Consider the following 16,058-nt stretch of genomic DNA (forward strand, 5'->3'; position numbering starts at 1 on the left):
AAGAGAACTTCCAGCCCTGCATTCACTGTTGTTAACATTTGCTGGAGATGTATGCTGCATTCATTTATCCTTTGTTGTTCCTCATTGCGTCAGTAAGAGATGATGTTCAGAGTGAACAACCAGCAACTTGCATGCTCCAGAAGCACCTTCAGTGGGCATTCGGTATACCTTCTTTTTTGTTTGCTTGGGGTTGTTTTTTGGTTCTCTTTTGTTGTGGTTTTTTTCTTTCTTTCTTTCTTCTTCCCATGACCCTTTGCCCTTCCCTCGATATAAAATAGTCCTCCGGTCAGATTCCCCTGCTGTAGTTCTTTTGTTCCTGCAGTCATGGCAAGAAACTCGATTGAGATAATGACCAGATTAATCATACAAAGGACACACATGGCCTCCAGTGAGCAGCTCAGTGTGAGTTAGACATCTTCAGGAAAAATAAAATTAAAAAATCTGAGGGAACAAAAACGGGGAAAATGACAGAGGCAGAGCAGATATTTTTGGTTCATCAAACTGCTGCTTGTTATATTCCAAATGCTAAAGAACCTATCTACTCTAAGAAAACTTTGCAAATGCTTCCCAACTTTGCCACCATTTTTCAGCTGTATCAGTAAAACAAAAAACAAAACAACAAAAAAAAAGCACAACAACAGCAAAACCGCCACCAATGAAACAGCAGTGGGGAGCACAAAAAGAAATGGGCCACTGGCACTGCTGGCTGCTATTTGCACCTTGCTCTGGGGCACTGGCTGGCAGTGCTGACTGAAGCTGGTCCAGCTGAGCCAGTGGTGTCCAAAGAGGGGAGGCTTTGCCATGTTGTCCTGGTGCAGACTTAGCCTCGTGCTGGACTGCTGCTTCACATTGGTAACACTGGTGTTGTTATCCAATTTGTTCCTTTAAAATTTTTATTTTATTATTTTTATTATTATCAATATTATTTTTTAAGAAAAAGATAAAACTTTGTGGAATATTTTTCATTCAGGGTTCTCTAGAAGTCTTAGCTGCAGCCACATGAAATCAAATCATATGCTGGTTACAAAGATTCATCTGTTCTACTTTATATTTTACTAAAGTATGCCAGTGTTTGACTAGACCTTTTTAATGAACAGATAATATTTTGAAACTCTGGGTTACAAAACAGAACTGAAAATCTAAAATACTTTTACAGAGCGGGCAGCTAAAGTTGCTGAGCAGCAGGAGAGAGAGCGAGCAGCACAGCAGCAGAATCCCTCCCCCCGGGCAGGCACTCCTGTCGGGGCTCTTATGGGGGTGGTGCCGCCACCAACACCAATGGGGATGCTCAATCAGCAGTTGACACCCGTTGCAGGTAAAACGTAGGAGCTACGACCATTTTTCCTCATCCACTATATCAACCCCCTTCATAACTGAACACACTCTTGGGTCACTTTGTTCTTACGGAGGAAAACGCTCGGCCTCTTCAGTCTTCCTTCACGGTGAATATGCGTATCTGCAGCAGTAGGGTGGCAGCCCCAGTGCCCTGCCCCAGCAGTGGGCGTTCTGGTGGAAACACAGGGAAGAAGCCTCCTCCTTGTGAGGCAGGCCTGTGCTGTTTGCAGTATGTGCTGTATGCAGTTATGTATGCAGTTATGTTTACTGGCTCTACTTTGCAGAAGTCGTGTTTGATCTCGCTGCAGCAGTGGTGCTGGGAGCTGAATACTCTTTGAGTGTAAGCTGCATCAGCGGAGGTGGTTCAGGAGGAGACAGAGGACTTGTTTTTGTTGTCGGGATGTGAGAGGCAAAAGAAAATCCAAACCAAATTTAATATCGAAACTCCAGAATTATGATTAGACATGAGTGCAGCTGGCCAGGTTCTGGAGTCATTGCAAAACCAAGTATGAAATGTCAGCACTGCTGGTTTTTATCAGGTGATTTGCAGAATAGACCTAAGCTTTGAGAACTCTTCTCTGTGGTTCCTGTTGGTTTTTTTTCTTGTTGCCAGTCATACTCCAACTTGACTCATAGGCAGTGAGTCCAGGTCCTACGTGAAGACTGCATAGTCCATAGGAAGTTCTTTTATGAGAATCAGCTGTACATCTGCGAGAGGATGGATTAGGTCTGACCTGATGGGTTGCTTTTCTTCTCCCATTTCTGATTAGGAAGGATTGGGTAGCATCAGTCAAGGTTGAAATAGTCCTGAGTTAGGTAAAAGTGAATATTTGGATGAATGACTAGTTTTTTGTTTTCTTTTTGTTGTGTGGTTTGATTTGGTTTGTGAGTTCTTGGTTGTTGGTTTTTTTTTTAACTTAAGGCATTCAAATTATTCCATTTATTCTTTTGTTCTTTTTTCTTTCCCGCCTTGCAGGCTGTGGCCATGCTTAGAACTGATGGCCTGAAGTATTTTTCATCCTGGTTTCTAAACCCTTTTTCAGTGCATTGGTTGGAGGGATGCTTAGACTGAAGGCATATCTCTTACATAGTTTACCACCTCCAGGTTACAAAAGCAGTTGTTTATACTGATATTTCTTTTTGCCTTAAAAAAATAAAATGTAAGAAACGCCTTTGTTCTTTGAACACCTTTCAGATTTCGTGTCTTGCGGTGGTGTTTGTGTGCGTGTGCATAGATTTCAAAAAGAAAGAGAAGGAAAACTAGCTCCAGTTCTGGTCGTCTTTGTGAGCAATCTTTGATCTAGATGAGGTGGCGATGACTAGGAATGTCATCATCTCATGGTTGTTTTTTATCTTGGTTTGGTTCCTGCTTTTTCATATTGTCACATTTCCAACTATGTGTGTTCCCTGCCATCCTGCAGCAGCCTCCTCAAAAAGCACACGTCTGTTCAAGGCCGTCATCTTACAGTTCAAGCAGTTAGAAGTTCAAGTCTCGTTACTCAGCCATTGTGAAATACTTCTTTAGGAGGATGACCGAGTGGATCTTTATAAACTCTTGCTGGTTTTGTCCCATTTGCAGTCTTTCCTCTTTTGGTTTCCACAAGCCTCTTATTCCATGCAGACTTTTCAAACCTTCCTCCATCTTTGAGTCACAGTTTTAAGCCCATCTTTAAGTCACGGTTGCTTTTCTCTGTTTCTGAGATCTTTTTCATCGTAAGACTTTTTTACAGTCCACAGGTGCAAGAAATCATGATGCCTTCTGAGGTGCATTTCTCTCAGCACACAGTGCTCTAGTTGCTTTCAAATTCAGGAGCTACAATAGCTTATTTAATCTCACATTGTTACAGTTCAAAGAAATGGGAGGAAGAGTAAGTTGAAAGGCAGTAAATCACAGCTGTGGGAGCTGAAAATAGTTCACCAGGTATACTAGTTTAAAATCAAAGTGATAATTTGTACGTGAGGAATGACAGTGGCTGTTTGTATAACCTTGTGATGAGCTAAAAAAACAGATTTCCTATGGAGACTTTTCTACGGTGTCATTAATCTAATCAGCTGCTCAGTATTTTGTTTGGAAATGCAGGAATGGGCTTTTGTGATGGACAAAGATGGGTTTGTTTCATTGGAAATTTGGTTCTGTTTTGTATTTTTTCTGGATTTTGTTTTGTTTTTTCTTCTCTTTAAAAGCTTCAGAAGCTTACAGAGATACACTGATGGTGTGACTGCAGTGTGGGGTGCACTGCAAGTACCAGGCAGCAGCTACAGTAAAAGCACATTATTCCAGGGATGCTTTTATACTTTCTTCTTTTACTTCTGCCATTAGCAGTACAGATAGCACTGTATTGATAAGGTGGAACAGATAAGCTTCTAGATATATGAAATAGTATCCAAAATCAGTGTCAGTCTGGGTGTCCTGTGTATTCAAAGAAAATGAATGTTTGAAGATCAGTTCTTTGTTCCAAGTCAGGCTTTGGAATTGCAGGTTTCTCACCTTTGTCACCCTTGCTGGGCAGGTGACAAATCTGGCTCACATGTTGGAGCCACTCAAGCTGCTCGGATCTTGAGCTCACAACAGCTTTGCTGCTGAAAAATGTTCAGTCAGAGCTGATGTTGATTTGTTTTTTTTTCCTGACATTTTTATTCCAGAGATCTCTGCTTTGAAAGTTTCTTTTATGGGTTACTTGGAGTGTGGCAAAGACTTTGTAAGTTATTGCTTGGAGCAGGTTACAGAAAGCCCAGCAGTTCTTATTCCTAAACTTACCTTTCTTCTTTAGACTTGCTTCTGTCCCCTCTCAATCTTTTTGTTGCTTTTCCAACACCTTTCCTTGTTTCTCTGATTTAAAGGCCTAGAAAACAAACAAGAAAATAGGCAAGTTTAAGTTCTAGCAGCTAGCATTACCTGCATTGTCTGGGTGCACTTAAATGATGGCAGTGAACCTGAGTCACAACTGGAATCAGCCCTTAAGTCGTCTTCCTCACATGCTGAAAAACAAAATTATGAGCAGCAGTGCAGTATCTTTGTGTTCCCTATTAAGATGCTTTGAGAGCAGTGGGGTACGATGTGATTTTCAGCCAGGGGCCAGATGAGTCCTTGTCAGCTCTTTTACCTTCAGTCAAGTGCTGTGAGTGCAGGTCTGCAGCCCAGCACAGCCAGTGCTCTCCGGCCCCACGCTGTAGTGATTTCCTTGATTTGTACTGAAAATGGTATAAGAACAGTCATCCCTGTCACTGCCTTTGATTTTAAGCATATGGACTTTTAAATGGAAATTTTGCATATTCACTGCAGAAAAAACGTGTAGATCTTTATTTTTTCTGGTCAGGTCTCTGAGCCAGCCCACACAGCAGGGCTGTGTGCAGGGCTCGTGTAGTTAGTGTCGTGTCTGTAACCTGTATGCAGATGGCAGAGCTTTAAGCCGCGTTAAAATCGCTTGTTAGTAACATTTAATTGTGGCTGAATTTATCCCTTGTGTTAACATGTCTCAGTATTCAGCATTTATTGCCCCCATGAGAAGCCTACGAATACACTAAATACTAATTCATCAACAGTGCAGTGTTTCATATCGATAACTTGATTTCATTTTTGCGAGATACTAATTGTAGTCTCGTCTTGCTCTACTAAGGGTGCTTTCGATTTCATTTTATTTTTTGTGGATAGTGCATGATTTACTGTATAGATCATATTGCATGTCATTGATGCATGTTTGAAATTTGTTGTGTCCTTCAAGGCATGATAAGTGGCTATCCACCGGTGCTGCCACCTTTGCAGGGCCCAGTTGATGGCATTGTTAGCATGGGCAGCATGCAGCCACTTCACCCAGGGGTGCCCCCACCCCACCAACTCCCGCCAGGTATGCCAGGCATCCCAGGCATCCCACCGCCCGGTAAGAACTCATCCTCATTCGCTCTGTGTTTCATTGTCATGTACTTGCTGTTAACTGGTTGTTACAGGAATTGTCTGTGGCTTGTTTTGTTCCTAGCGCAGTTGATTGTGCCTAAACTGTTGCAGGTTTGTTTAACTGCAGCACAGATGAATGCAGGGGGGTGCAAAGTGATTACATTGGCAGAATACACATCCAATAAAGGAACGGCAAAAGGCCGCTGGAGAAATGTGGGGCTGCTCCAGCAGTGGCTTTGCACCAGCCAAAACAAGCCTGAGAATGGCGTGAGTTTATCAAAGGTCTGACAAAGGGCAGTCAGCCCCTTCATACCCCTGTGTCATTTGAAGTTTGCAATGAGATGCACTGCTCTCCTTTCTTACTGAGCTCGTTGGCAGTGTTAGCTGACGCGCGTTCCGGCTGCGCTTTGATTCACCCAGCTGCATCAGAGCCCTCGGCCGCTGCGCACCATCATATGTTACTTACAGAACAGTGTGCAGATTGTGCCTTGTAGCTGGAACTGGAAACTTTTGGGGGTAAGGTGAACTGGCTGTGCTGCTGTGACCTAATTCTTATTTTTTGAACATATGTTTATTATGCATTTGCTGTTTTTTTTGCCACCCTGTTGTTGACAGGTAAGGCTGAACAAATGATACCAAACTTTCTGGCATTAATGCCAATAATGCCATTTGGTGGGGAAAATACACTCGCCTGCCCTCTCATTCTGTTGTCTGTGGGCTCTTCCCAGGTAGTTACCCCTGATAACTCAAGTGGCCTTTAGAGATGTGCATGCCATCCATTCAGCAGTTAAACAAGCTGTGGGCAGAAGCGCTCAGTTTGTCTCCCTACCCCCTTTGCAGCTACTTTGGTCGGAAGCCCTGCTGGGGCCGTATCTGTCTGCAGATCGCTGTGATGGTTGGATGTTGTTTGCTTGCTTTTGTTTGTTTTTCAACTCGTCAGTGTTAGCTTGCATCTTCACCAGCAGGCGAGATTCACCATCAGTTCACATAGAGTAGAAGTGCTGTGTATCTGAGCTTGCCTGCAACTCACCGCAGCGCTGACCTGTAAGCACTCAGCCGCAGCTTACAAATGTTTGGAGGCAACTCTGGGACAATGCATTTCTTTGCACAGTGCTTCCAGCTGGGCTGTGCATGAGCAAAGCAGTGCCAGGGATGGAGGAGCACGTGGGATGTGGTCCCATGTGTTAGATGGGGCTGGGTGGGCTCAGGATGAGGCTGTGCTGCTGGGCAGGTGAGGGTGCCCCCTCCAAACCTATTCACTTCGTACCAAAACAAAGATCAGTGCTATATCCCACAGCTTGCATTGTCAGTGTTTTTCCCAATGTCTGACTTAGTACAGATGCATTTAAGATGGGGGGTTGTAGTCAAATGGAAAATTAAGGTGATATGTGCTTTAGGTTGCAAAATGCAGTGACACGTCTTCTGGTCCCTGACACAGAATGCCTGCAAATTCAAGCCTTAGGAAGACTCTGGTTATTTTGCAGCTTTTGAAATGAAGGAATTAAAAAAAAAAATGGCATGAAGAAAAGCAGCAACACGCATGACTTTTTATGTATGTCAAATAGCAGGAACTGCACATTGTGATTTGTATGTGGGAGGCTTCTGCTGCATGGCATGCAGTAGGGAAAAGCCTCTTCATAAAAAAAATATGGGGAAAAAGCAAACCTGCCTTTGTGGCTTTGTTTTTCAAATATTTTTCTGTCTCTCATATGAGACTATTTAAGCTGAACCTGTAAGTGGCATCTTATTTATGTACATATTTACATACAGAATCTATGCAGTGGCTTGGCTTTACTTCCTGCCACGGTTGTATTTTATACCATTAAAAACCAGGAAATATTCAGTGTTGCTAAAGCAAATCAGCTTTTCCTTTGATGAGGATTTCAGGAGGATTGTGTCCAGCCAAAGGTATAACGAAGGAAATGATGTAGTCAGGCCACACTGGGTAAAGGAGGAAAAAAAGGAGTTTGCATTTCTGTAGCTAAATGAGATTCAGCAGGGCATACATCGATGCTGGGTCGTTGTTCTGGTGCCTTTTTTTTTTTTGCATTGAGAAAATTCCAAAGCGTTTTTTATTGTGGGAGAGTGGGATATTAGAATGTTCCCAAAACTGCTTTAAGCAATGATTTCAGAGTATAAATTTGCACTGCAAATTCGACCGAAGCGGTATTTCTCTCTGCTCTGAAGTAAGACTAATCGTTGTATATTTTGGAATATAGGTGTTATAGGCCAAAACGTGTCCCCCATGGTAGGCACTCCAGCCCCCGGTGCAGGTCCGTTTGGACAGCAGGTGAGTGTGAGTCCTTTTTGCATTATTTATGAGGCTCCCAGGCTCTGGATTAGCATTGCAACAATTAAGACGTGTAAGGAATGCACACAGCCTTATGCAGAGAGAACAGAAACCACAAATGCACAGGGCTATATTCAGAACCAGTTAATACCTCTCTCTCGGTGCCTGTTTGTATTTCTTGGTTGAATTGTTTTTGGACTAATTGGGTTCTGCCCAGTGAGGTAAGTTCTGCAAAATAAGCAAAACAGGCTTCTTTTCCTTTCTGCTGAGCTAATATAAGTCATGTAAACACACAGCTAAGCTGCTGGCAGAGGGGATGCTGTCCGTTTTCTCAGCCATGGCTAAGTGGATAAAAACTGCTTATTTTCTCCCAGATTTCACATACCAACAATGCAGATGTTCACTGGCCATTTACATCTGGGAGTTTCGATGCCAGTGATGATCAGATGTTCATTCTTGATGTAGATTAAATGTTCATCACACTGAGTTTTAAGGACTGCACTTGCATTTGGTGAGAGGGTGTAAAGGAGTACAGAAGTTGAGTGAGAAGGCAATAGAGCGAGTATGTCATTTCAGTGAGTTCCTTAAACCATGGGTTGGCTCTGCTAAGAGTTCTCAGTACTGCAGGTGAATGGCAGCAGTGGGAATTCCATAGTTTGGGGACTTTCGTGTGACTGCAGTTTTTGTCTGACCGAGATTAGCATTTATTCTGTGGAAGCATCCTGGTCTTGGATGAGGATTGCTTTGGATGATATGTTATAGAGAGCTCTAAAGCAAGCTAAACTCCGCACTTTGCACATCACAGATTTTCTAGTCAAATTTCAGAAGGCATGAAATAAAAACGATGCAAGGGGAGTAATTAAGGGGAGTGGGAGAGAGGAGAAATGGTGGTAGTGATGAGAAGCTGCCTTCTGTTAAATGAGGTTTGTTCACACATCTCTGTGTACGTGTCAGTGACCTCAACAGGTAAGGCTGCCTGGAGGAGGTTGCCTTCTAGGGAAATCTCTTACACCTTTGCTTATAACCAAAGTTCTGCTGTGTGAGGATGCTGTGAGGCACGGTGTGATCCATCCCTGCAGCTCCCCCAGATGCCATCTCTCCATCGCTTTGCCGTTGCAGATAGGAATCCTCGGTCCTCCAGGACAGCAGGCACCTCCCCCGTATCCCGGCCAGAGCCCCGCCACGCAGCCTGTTATGCAGCAGCCCTCGACTCCCATGTTTGTTTCCCCTCCACCAAAGACACAGAGGCTTCTTCATTCTGAAGCCTATCTGAAATACATCGAGGGGCTCAGTGCTGAATCAAACAGTATTAGCAAGTGGGACCAGACCCTTGCAGGTAAGGTTTTTGGCACAGAACGGGGTGTTTCCGTCTGGAACTCACTTCCTTGTAACTGAATACTCGTGGCTTTCACGGAAAATACCAAATTAATCTGCTGATTATTTCACAATTGCGTGTGTGTGTCAGTTTCATTAAAATCCACAGACAGGGAATATATGCTGTCAGTGGACTAATTCCATCGCTGGGTATAAATCTAATTATCCACTGCATGTGCTCGAACAAAAGAAATAGCGAAGAATTATTTCCCTTTTTTTTTTTTTCCCCTTAGAAAAATGCTGGCAGATATGAAGGGCAAAGCCAGCTTAGCAAAGCCAGGGATAACAAGGCTGTTTGTTCCCCTTTCAGCACGAAGACGAGATGTCCACTTGTCCAAGGAGCAGGAGAGCCGCCTCCCGTCCCACTGGCTGAAGAGCAAAGGGGCTCACACCACCATGGCCGATGCTTTGTGGCGCCTGCGAGACTTGATGCTGCGAGACACCCTGAACATCCGTCAGGCGTACAACATAGAAAATGTGTAGTCGCGTTCTTGCTTCTTTCTTTGATACTGGCATATAGAGTTTTGTGGAACAATAGCTGTTTTAGTTACTGGGTGGGGAGAGATAACCAACGATGATTTGTATTGCATTTTACTGTACATTGCGAGACCATTTTTATATAAGGACACTTTTAATAAGCATATTTCACTTTTTGTTATATTAAGTTGACTTTATCAAATACACAGATTTTTGCATATGCTTCCTTTGTTTGAAAGGCGATTTCATATTTGGTTAACTGTAGTGGAGGATTCATCTTTCTTACACTTTATTGCTGAGAATCTGATGCCATTGTTTTTATATAAAAGAAGAAAAAAAGAAAACAAAGTATTTACAGGTTGGTACAATGGAATGTGAAATTAGTCATAGTTTACATCCTAGAGGAATGTGTGTACATGTGCTTGTGTGTGCTAGGCGCTCCCAGCAGGAAGCTGACTTGGATATGAGCAGGGAGGATCTCTTTGAAAGAAGCTGAAGGTAAGGTGAGCATTGGAGCTAGGGAAAAACCACGTTGCAGGTAAATACTGAGGCAGCTGAATGGGCCGCAGCGATCGTGGAAGTGCAGGTGCAGATATGGGACAAGGCTAACCTGACTGCTAATGCTGTCCAGTCCTGTCCAGGCATTAAAGCTGCAGCCAAGGCCACTGTGACCCCAGATCAGTAGCAGAATACGTGTGCTGGCATGCCTGTGGGAGGTGAAATCTTTCGTCTGCTGTGACCTGCTTTGGGTGTTCTGAGATGTCCCTGACGCTGGGCAGCAGGAAGGGAACACCTCTACCTGTGCAGTGCAGTCTGCATGTGGGAGAGGCCACAACTTTGAACCACTGTGGGTCATGGAAGGTAAGTTAGAGGAGAGGGGAAGCTCTTTTGTTGGTAGAGTCACATGGTTTCTAAATCCACACATATTCTGTTAATGACTGGGCACCGTAAGACGTTTTTCTATTAAGTGTATTGATTCACACTAATGAAAGTTTTACAAGGCAAAATTTGAAATGTAACACATGAATTCAGTTTCAAAACAGTACTGTAAGTTCAGCATACCTTGTGCATTGGAGACAGAGTGCGTTGTGCATTGCAGCCTTCAGAGGGCTTTGTGCTTCTGTCGTTTAGCTCAGTAAGGTCATGTAGGCTCCTCTTGCCAAATGTTGAGGTTGTGACTGCCTTTGCTGAAGACTTCACTGTAGCAAACTAACCAACCTTTTGGGCTGCAAAGCTGTTTGCTTTCACAAGCTCCACTTTAGAGCTCTTGGATTGCACAAATTAACTGGGAAAACAGCACTAATTTGAAAAGCAAACAAACAAAAAGCTGTTGGCACAAACATGGTCTCTGCAACTCAGTCCAAAAGAATAATTTGCTGATATGCTTTCATACTGCTTCTAGAAATGTTTATCATTTGGAAAGGTGTTTCAAAGTCTGCTCATACAGAGCACTTTTGAGTTCATACTGGCAGAAGGTTGCATGTTTTTCTTCAGATACTGGGTTCTATTTGGTAATGCAATTGAATACTGATGAGGGAAGGGACAGGCAAGTATGAACTATTCTTAAATGGTACTGGCTAGTTCCCCTCCTGTTCCAGCCCTACATTCCTTGCACAGAAAACCTTATAATTAGAGGTGAGCACTTAGGGATGTTTTAGGACAGATGTACACTGGGATGCGAGGAAAAGGGAGCCAAGCAAAATCTTACAGGAAATTACAATGGACATCTCTACCAGTAGAGCACCTGTGGTACAGAAATCATTTACAAAGGCCAGTAAAGAACCACGTTTGTTTCATGAGGTAGGAGTACACCTAGACCTCCTGTACATACACACTGTCATCTTAGACCACATTTCAGTTACCGTAGGCTGTGCAGTTTTAGCCACACAGATGAGACGTTGAAGAGAATCGGGCAGCAAATCCTGGTTTCCAAGCACTTGGAATTACCGTGGGTTGTAGAAATACCACCAGATGGTCTTGTTCTCAGCATGAACAAAAACTACACCAAAGAACCTGGGATGGATTTTAGTTAACTTATTGTTCTATTTATTTTCTTTGGAGGACTGGATGGGACTCCCTCTGGAGCCCGTGTAACTCAGATGTTTAATTTATCTGAAGGCCGGCGGTGAGCAGACGTGCAGCACTGGCTCTGTTCTGCCCGGGCAGCCGAAATGCTGCTCCCACTGCTCTCAGTGCTCCCACTGCTCCCTGGCCCAGGGGCAAGAGGCTGGGAATCCCACGAAGCCTGGCTCCTCCTGTAAAGGCAGTGCAGAGCGCTACCTCTGAGCCACGGGGCTGGCCCTAATCAATTCTGATAAGCTTTATTTATTTCAAAATCGTGTCTCTGCATAGGAGACGTTTCAGTTGATGGCAGGAAGGTTTGGGATATGATGGCTACAGTCTAGAATTCAAAACCAGCAAAAGAAACTGTTTTTTTGACTCTGGTTTAAAAACAAGACAAGGAAAGACGTCTGTCTGTCTTTTCCTCTCTTTGTGGGCATTTGAACCCCTCGTTTGTTTTCCTCTGCTTTTCACTGTATCGGCATAAATGAAACTTTCCTATCGAAATAAATGTATGTGTGGGACATGGTTGGCTTCAGAGAGAGTGGAAACAGATCGACCTAGGACCGGCATTTTCATAAACCAGTTGGAGATGAGTAATAATTATTTGTTCTCTTCCTCAGCTCTTCTCTTCTATGAGAAAATTTACCATTTCTGTAAGAAAAAAAAAAAAAGTTGATGTTGGTGACTTTTTTTTCAGCTCATGGTTTCAGACCTGGTCAGTCCCTGTTTGGCTGCTCATTCCATCTTGTACTCCCGAGGGTTAAGCTGATAACCAGGTGTGTAACATGTATGTACCATCACTTTGTTTACCTGAGTCTTTTTAATTTGAATAAAAATAGTTTGCAAAGTGTTTTGGATTAACCAGGTTTGAGTGTCCCAACAGGCTTCTGGTGGGATTTTCCTTCAAGTAATTCTGGTTGGTGCTGACGCTATGGAATCCTCCCTGCATGCATGCATGCGTGTGGGTGAAGAATCTTTTTCTGTTCTCCTTTGTGTTGCGAGACTCTTCTGCTGCTGCTAAGAAGAGTGGTGTTGAAAAATGAGCTGTAAGGAGCACGAAGGGAGCCCTGCAAAATACATGGTGTGCTAAGCAGAGGCGATAGGATGCGGTCGGGTCCATTTGCCTCCACATTAACTGCTTTGGAAATAAACAGCAAGCCTTAATTTCGTGTTGGAAGCTAACCTGGTTCAGGACTTCTTTGACGTAGCTGGATAATGAAGGGAATTAGAAAAGCAATGTGGAAAACGCATCTTTTACCCAATAAAATTGAAAACTGGGATGGAAGTTCTCTTTGGTAACAACAACAACAGCAAGGGAAATTAAATGACAGCAGCCTTCTTTTGTGTTGGGGAGCCTCTGCCATGCTTCGCAGAGAGCTACTTAACCAGAACACGCTTACTGTTCCATTTAATTAATGCGCATTAATGCCTTTCACCTGAGGGTTGAACACTGCCTGGCACGCAGAACTGCCACCCTCCTAGAAGCCCACGGGGAGGCACACAGGGAGACTAATTCAGGTCATTCTTCACGTAGTATTTGGTCAGCGTGACGTTCTGGAGGTCACTCAGATCTGCCCAGCCTGCTTCCAGCACCAAACACGGAGTGGAAGTGGTGTTTCAAAGTAGCTGAGTGCTTTCAACAGCAAGGAAGGGCTTCTGGTTCACTGCCAGGTCTAATGAAGGGACTCCATCTTCCTTTTGCTTGCTGCATTTTTCAGCAAGTTTAATTTGACCGTCAAACAAAAGGGAAGCAAAAAGTAAATACATTAAAAAAAGAAAACAAATCAGCAGGCCTTCTGCAAGTGCCTGCAGTGCGCTAGGATCCAGTGGTCCTAAGCAAAGAGTCTGCCGCTCCTTCGATCAGCTCTCCTGTTTTCAGAAATCCCGTGCTGTAGATGTGCAGCTTCACCTCTATCAAAGCAGGCAGCAGACAGACATGAAATCAGAAAGGAAGATCCCCAGAGTTGCACAGCAGCACCAGTTGCTGGTCTGTCTCTGCTCATTTTACACAAAGGATGCTCTGCAGCCTTTGACAAAAAATGGTGATGGATGCTCTGTGCATCCCAAAGTCTGCAACCCATTTCTATCAGACGGTTTGAGGAGGACTGCAAATAATCCTCATGCTTTGTGCCAGGCACAAACACCCAAGAAGGATTTAAGGACATTCCTAGGAAGTCGCAGTCCTGCTGCAGGTGTCTGCACCTCTCAGGAGCAGCTGCTGCTAGCCATAACCAGAGTGCAGGCGCAGTTTGGGCCTCACTCACCACCCAGGAAGCTTTCAGCGGTGATGCTTTGCTTGTGCTCAGAGCCTCCTGCTGTGGCTGCTGCCAGAAGAACTGCTGAGTTGCTGTTTGCAGGTGCTGTGCTGGCGCCAGGTGAACTCCCTGCAGACTGAACAGATGTGCTTGAGTCCACAGCTGGCAAGGCTGACACTTAAAGCTGTGTCCTGGCTTGCTCCCGTAGCATCTAACAGAAACTCTGTGTTCTCATGCTGGAATGGGAGGGAAGATTGAGGTTGGATGTCAGAGTGTGAGAGTGACGAGGTGCTGGAACAGCTGCCCAGAGAGGCTGTGGATGCCCCGTCCCTGGAGGTGTTCAAGGCCAGGTTGGATGGGGCCCTGGGCAGCCTGGGCTGCTATGAAATGTGGAGGTTGGTGGCCCTGCGTGTGGCAGGGGGTTGGAGCTTCTGATCCTTGAGGTCCCTTCCAACCCGGGACATTCTGTGATTCTGCGAATGAGCAGCAATCCTTCAACCCAAAGAGTGGGTGTGGAGTAAAACCGATCCAAAATCCCCACCAGGCGTGCTTGGCACTGGAATGGATCAGCAGAGCTCAGCTGCTCTGCTTCTAGTAGTCATCATCTTCTGTCACTGCAATTCCGTGTTGCCTCGTGTCTGAAATGGTACAGAGTCAGCTCAGAGGATTCTCTCCTGCACAAAGACTGGCACTGCTGAACTCCCCACTAAGAACTCCTTGTGAGCCACTGGCACTCCTGTCTTTCTGTGTTCCTTAACTGGAGACGCTGAAGCCAACTTGCTATGTGCCTGGTGGATTCACTGAGGTGGATTAAGAAAGCTCTGATGCAATAAATTGGAAGTTCATTTGCTGAGACACCACTACTGGTATGGGAGCGCTATGAGAAGTCACAGGGAGAATGTCCATAGCAGGTGGACTGCTGAGATGCTGCTGGTGCACAAGGCTTTCTTAAAAAAATGGAGAAAAAATGAGAAAACAAAGCAGCAGCACAAAAAATGCCCAAAGGCTTTAAAGGCAGATGGAACTGAAGTACAACAGCGCTTCAGTATGAAGTACAGCACAAAGGCAGGCTGTGAGGTGCCCACCCCTGGAGGTGCCCCAGTGGCTTCAGTCCTCCTGATCAAGGCCTTGGAGCACAGCAGCATCGTGGCTTCCTTCCCTTACATCAACCTTTTCTTCCCCTCTGCCCGTGCATCACTTCATAAGAGCCACCACTGCAGGCAGCACAGCAGAGCAGGGCACAAATGATTTTCCAAAGCAGAGCAGGCAGAACAAACACCGAGCTGTACGCCTGTCCTATGGAACAGAGTTGGAATTGCACTACACTGTAAAGAACACAAACTGGACACAATAGCAGCCTCCACCAGTCCAGAGGAATCTAATGGAAATGGAAAGCTTCCTTCCTGCCACCATGCATCCATGGCATACAGCTTAGCATACCCTGGTGTTTTCAGAATGGTGTCTGCTCGAGCAAAGAGAAGCAGCAGCCAGACTGTGCACTCACTGTAGTTTATTTAGAAGTACCAACCAACATTCAGTAGATGGCAAAGGCTGAAACCCGATGAATTCGGTTAAATACAAAAGAGTGCAGCACAACCTGCTAACAAACACCACCGAGTGCCAGCCGGCAGCTCCTCGCGCACAGACCCCTCCCGCCCAGCACATGGCAGCAGTGCTTCTATCGCACAAAGTGCAGACACTGAGATGCGTCCCTTGGAGCCTTCAGCTAAGATTCGCTCTTTTCCATCCTCGCCTTGTACTGTCTCTCAGATCGCTTCCTTCGGTAAACGTCATCTGTGCCAGAAAAAGGCTTCGTAAGCTCTTCCAAGAGGAGCACGACCCCGATCCTGCCCCGGCTCGGCCGGGCTGAAGGGACCTCACAGCGCAGCCCCACCGCTGCCCGCAGCCCAGGCTGCTCCCGCGCTCCGGTCACTCACAGAACGTCTCCTTGCCGATGCGGACGTTGATCATGAACCATTCCATGGCCCCGCCGAGGACGAAGAAGAAGGGCAGCAGGCGGTACGCGCCGAACCGCTCCCGGCCCGGCACCAACCGCAGCAGGCGCCGCAGCCGGCGGCTGATCAGCATGGCCGGGTCACCTAGCAAACAGGAGGGGAGCGCGGGGCGATGCGTGAAGGTCAGCGGGAAGCCGGCCGGGACGGCGCCCTGCTCTGCCGCCTCCGGCCCGCCGAAGGCCGCAGCCAATCAGCGCGGCGCGACCCCGCGCCCCTCACCTCCTCGGGACGGCGGGCCGGAAGGACGCGCTCGGCGTCACGTGACAAGCGGCGTGCCAGCGCCCGTTTCCGATTGGCCGCGGCGGCTCCGGGGGCGGGGCCGCGCCGGGAGGCCACCGCCCGCCCCGCCCCGCCCC

General features: G+C 45.8%; 2 protein-coding genes across 14 annotated transcripts in view; one reads left to right on the forward strand and one right to left on the reverse strand.

Moving 5' to 3' along the window:
• The window catches only part of PBRM1 (polybromo 1), a 61,128-nt gene extending 48,846 nt beyond the window's left edge, over positions 1 to 12,282 (forward strand). For 8 of the 13 annotated variants that reach the window (XM_052678380.1, XM_052678382.1, XM_052678373.1 and 5 more), the window contains 4 exons: positions 5,058 to 5,213; positions 7,447 to 7,517; positions 8,637 to 8,853; positions 9,202 to 12,282. In XM_052678380.1, the coding sequence (XP_052534340.1) occupies positions 5,058 to 5,213; positions 7,447 to 7,517; positions 8,637 to 8,853; positions 9,202 to 9,374 (617 nt within the window). In that variant the 3' untranslated portion in view covers positions 9,375 to 12,282. Of the gene's footprint in view, positions 1 to 1,156; positions 1,316 to 5,057; positions 5,214 to 7,446; positions 7,518 to 8,636; positions 8,854 to 9,201 lie in introns of all 13 variants that reach the window. The other 5 variants (XM_052678381.1, XM_052678388.1, XM_052678387.1 and 2 more) reach the window with 2 other exon arrangements.
• A 2,898-nt stretch (positions 12,283 to 15,180) lies between these two features.
• LOC128078332 (small integral membrane protein 4) lies at positions 15,181 to 16,019 on the reverse strand. Its single transcript, XM_052678427.1, has 3 exons — positions 15,922 to 16,019; positions 15,625 to 15,786; positions 15,181 to 15,481 (listed from the first exon to the last, which is right to left on the reverse strand). The coding sequence occupies exons 2-3, from the start codon at positions 15,773 to 15,775 to the stop codon at positions 15,414 to 15,416; spliced, it is 219 nt and encodes a 72-aa protein (XP_052534387.1). The 5' UTR covers positions 15,776 to 15,786; positions 15,922 to 16,019; the 3' UTR covers positions 15,181 to 15,413.
• Positions 16,020 to 16,058: the final 39 nt, after the last annotated feature.

The sequence above is a fragment of the Tympanuchus pallidicinctus genome, unplaced genomic scaffold, assembly GCF_026119805.1.
Source record: "Tympanuchus pallidicinctus isolate F22 unplaced genomic scaffold, pur_lepc_1.0 scaffold17, whole genome shotgun sequence".
Taxonomy (NCBI): Eukaryota; Metazoa; Chordata; class Aves; order Galliformes; family Phasianidae; genus Tympanuchus; species Tympanuchus pallidicinctus.

What these genes read in the sequence shown, in the direction of transcription:
- LOC128078332 (XM_052678427.1), bottom strand. Translation starts at nt 15,775, where the DNA reads ATGCTGATCAGCCGCCGGCTGCGGCGCCTGCTGCGGTTGGTGCCGGGC. An exon ending in CATCGGCAAGGAGACGTTCT is followed by an intron (nt 15,482 to 15,624) that starts GTGAGTGACCGG and finishes TTTCTGGCACAG; the next exon opens with ATGACGTTTACCGAAGGAAG.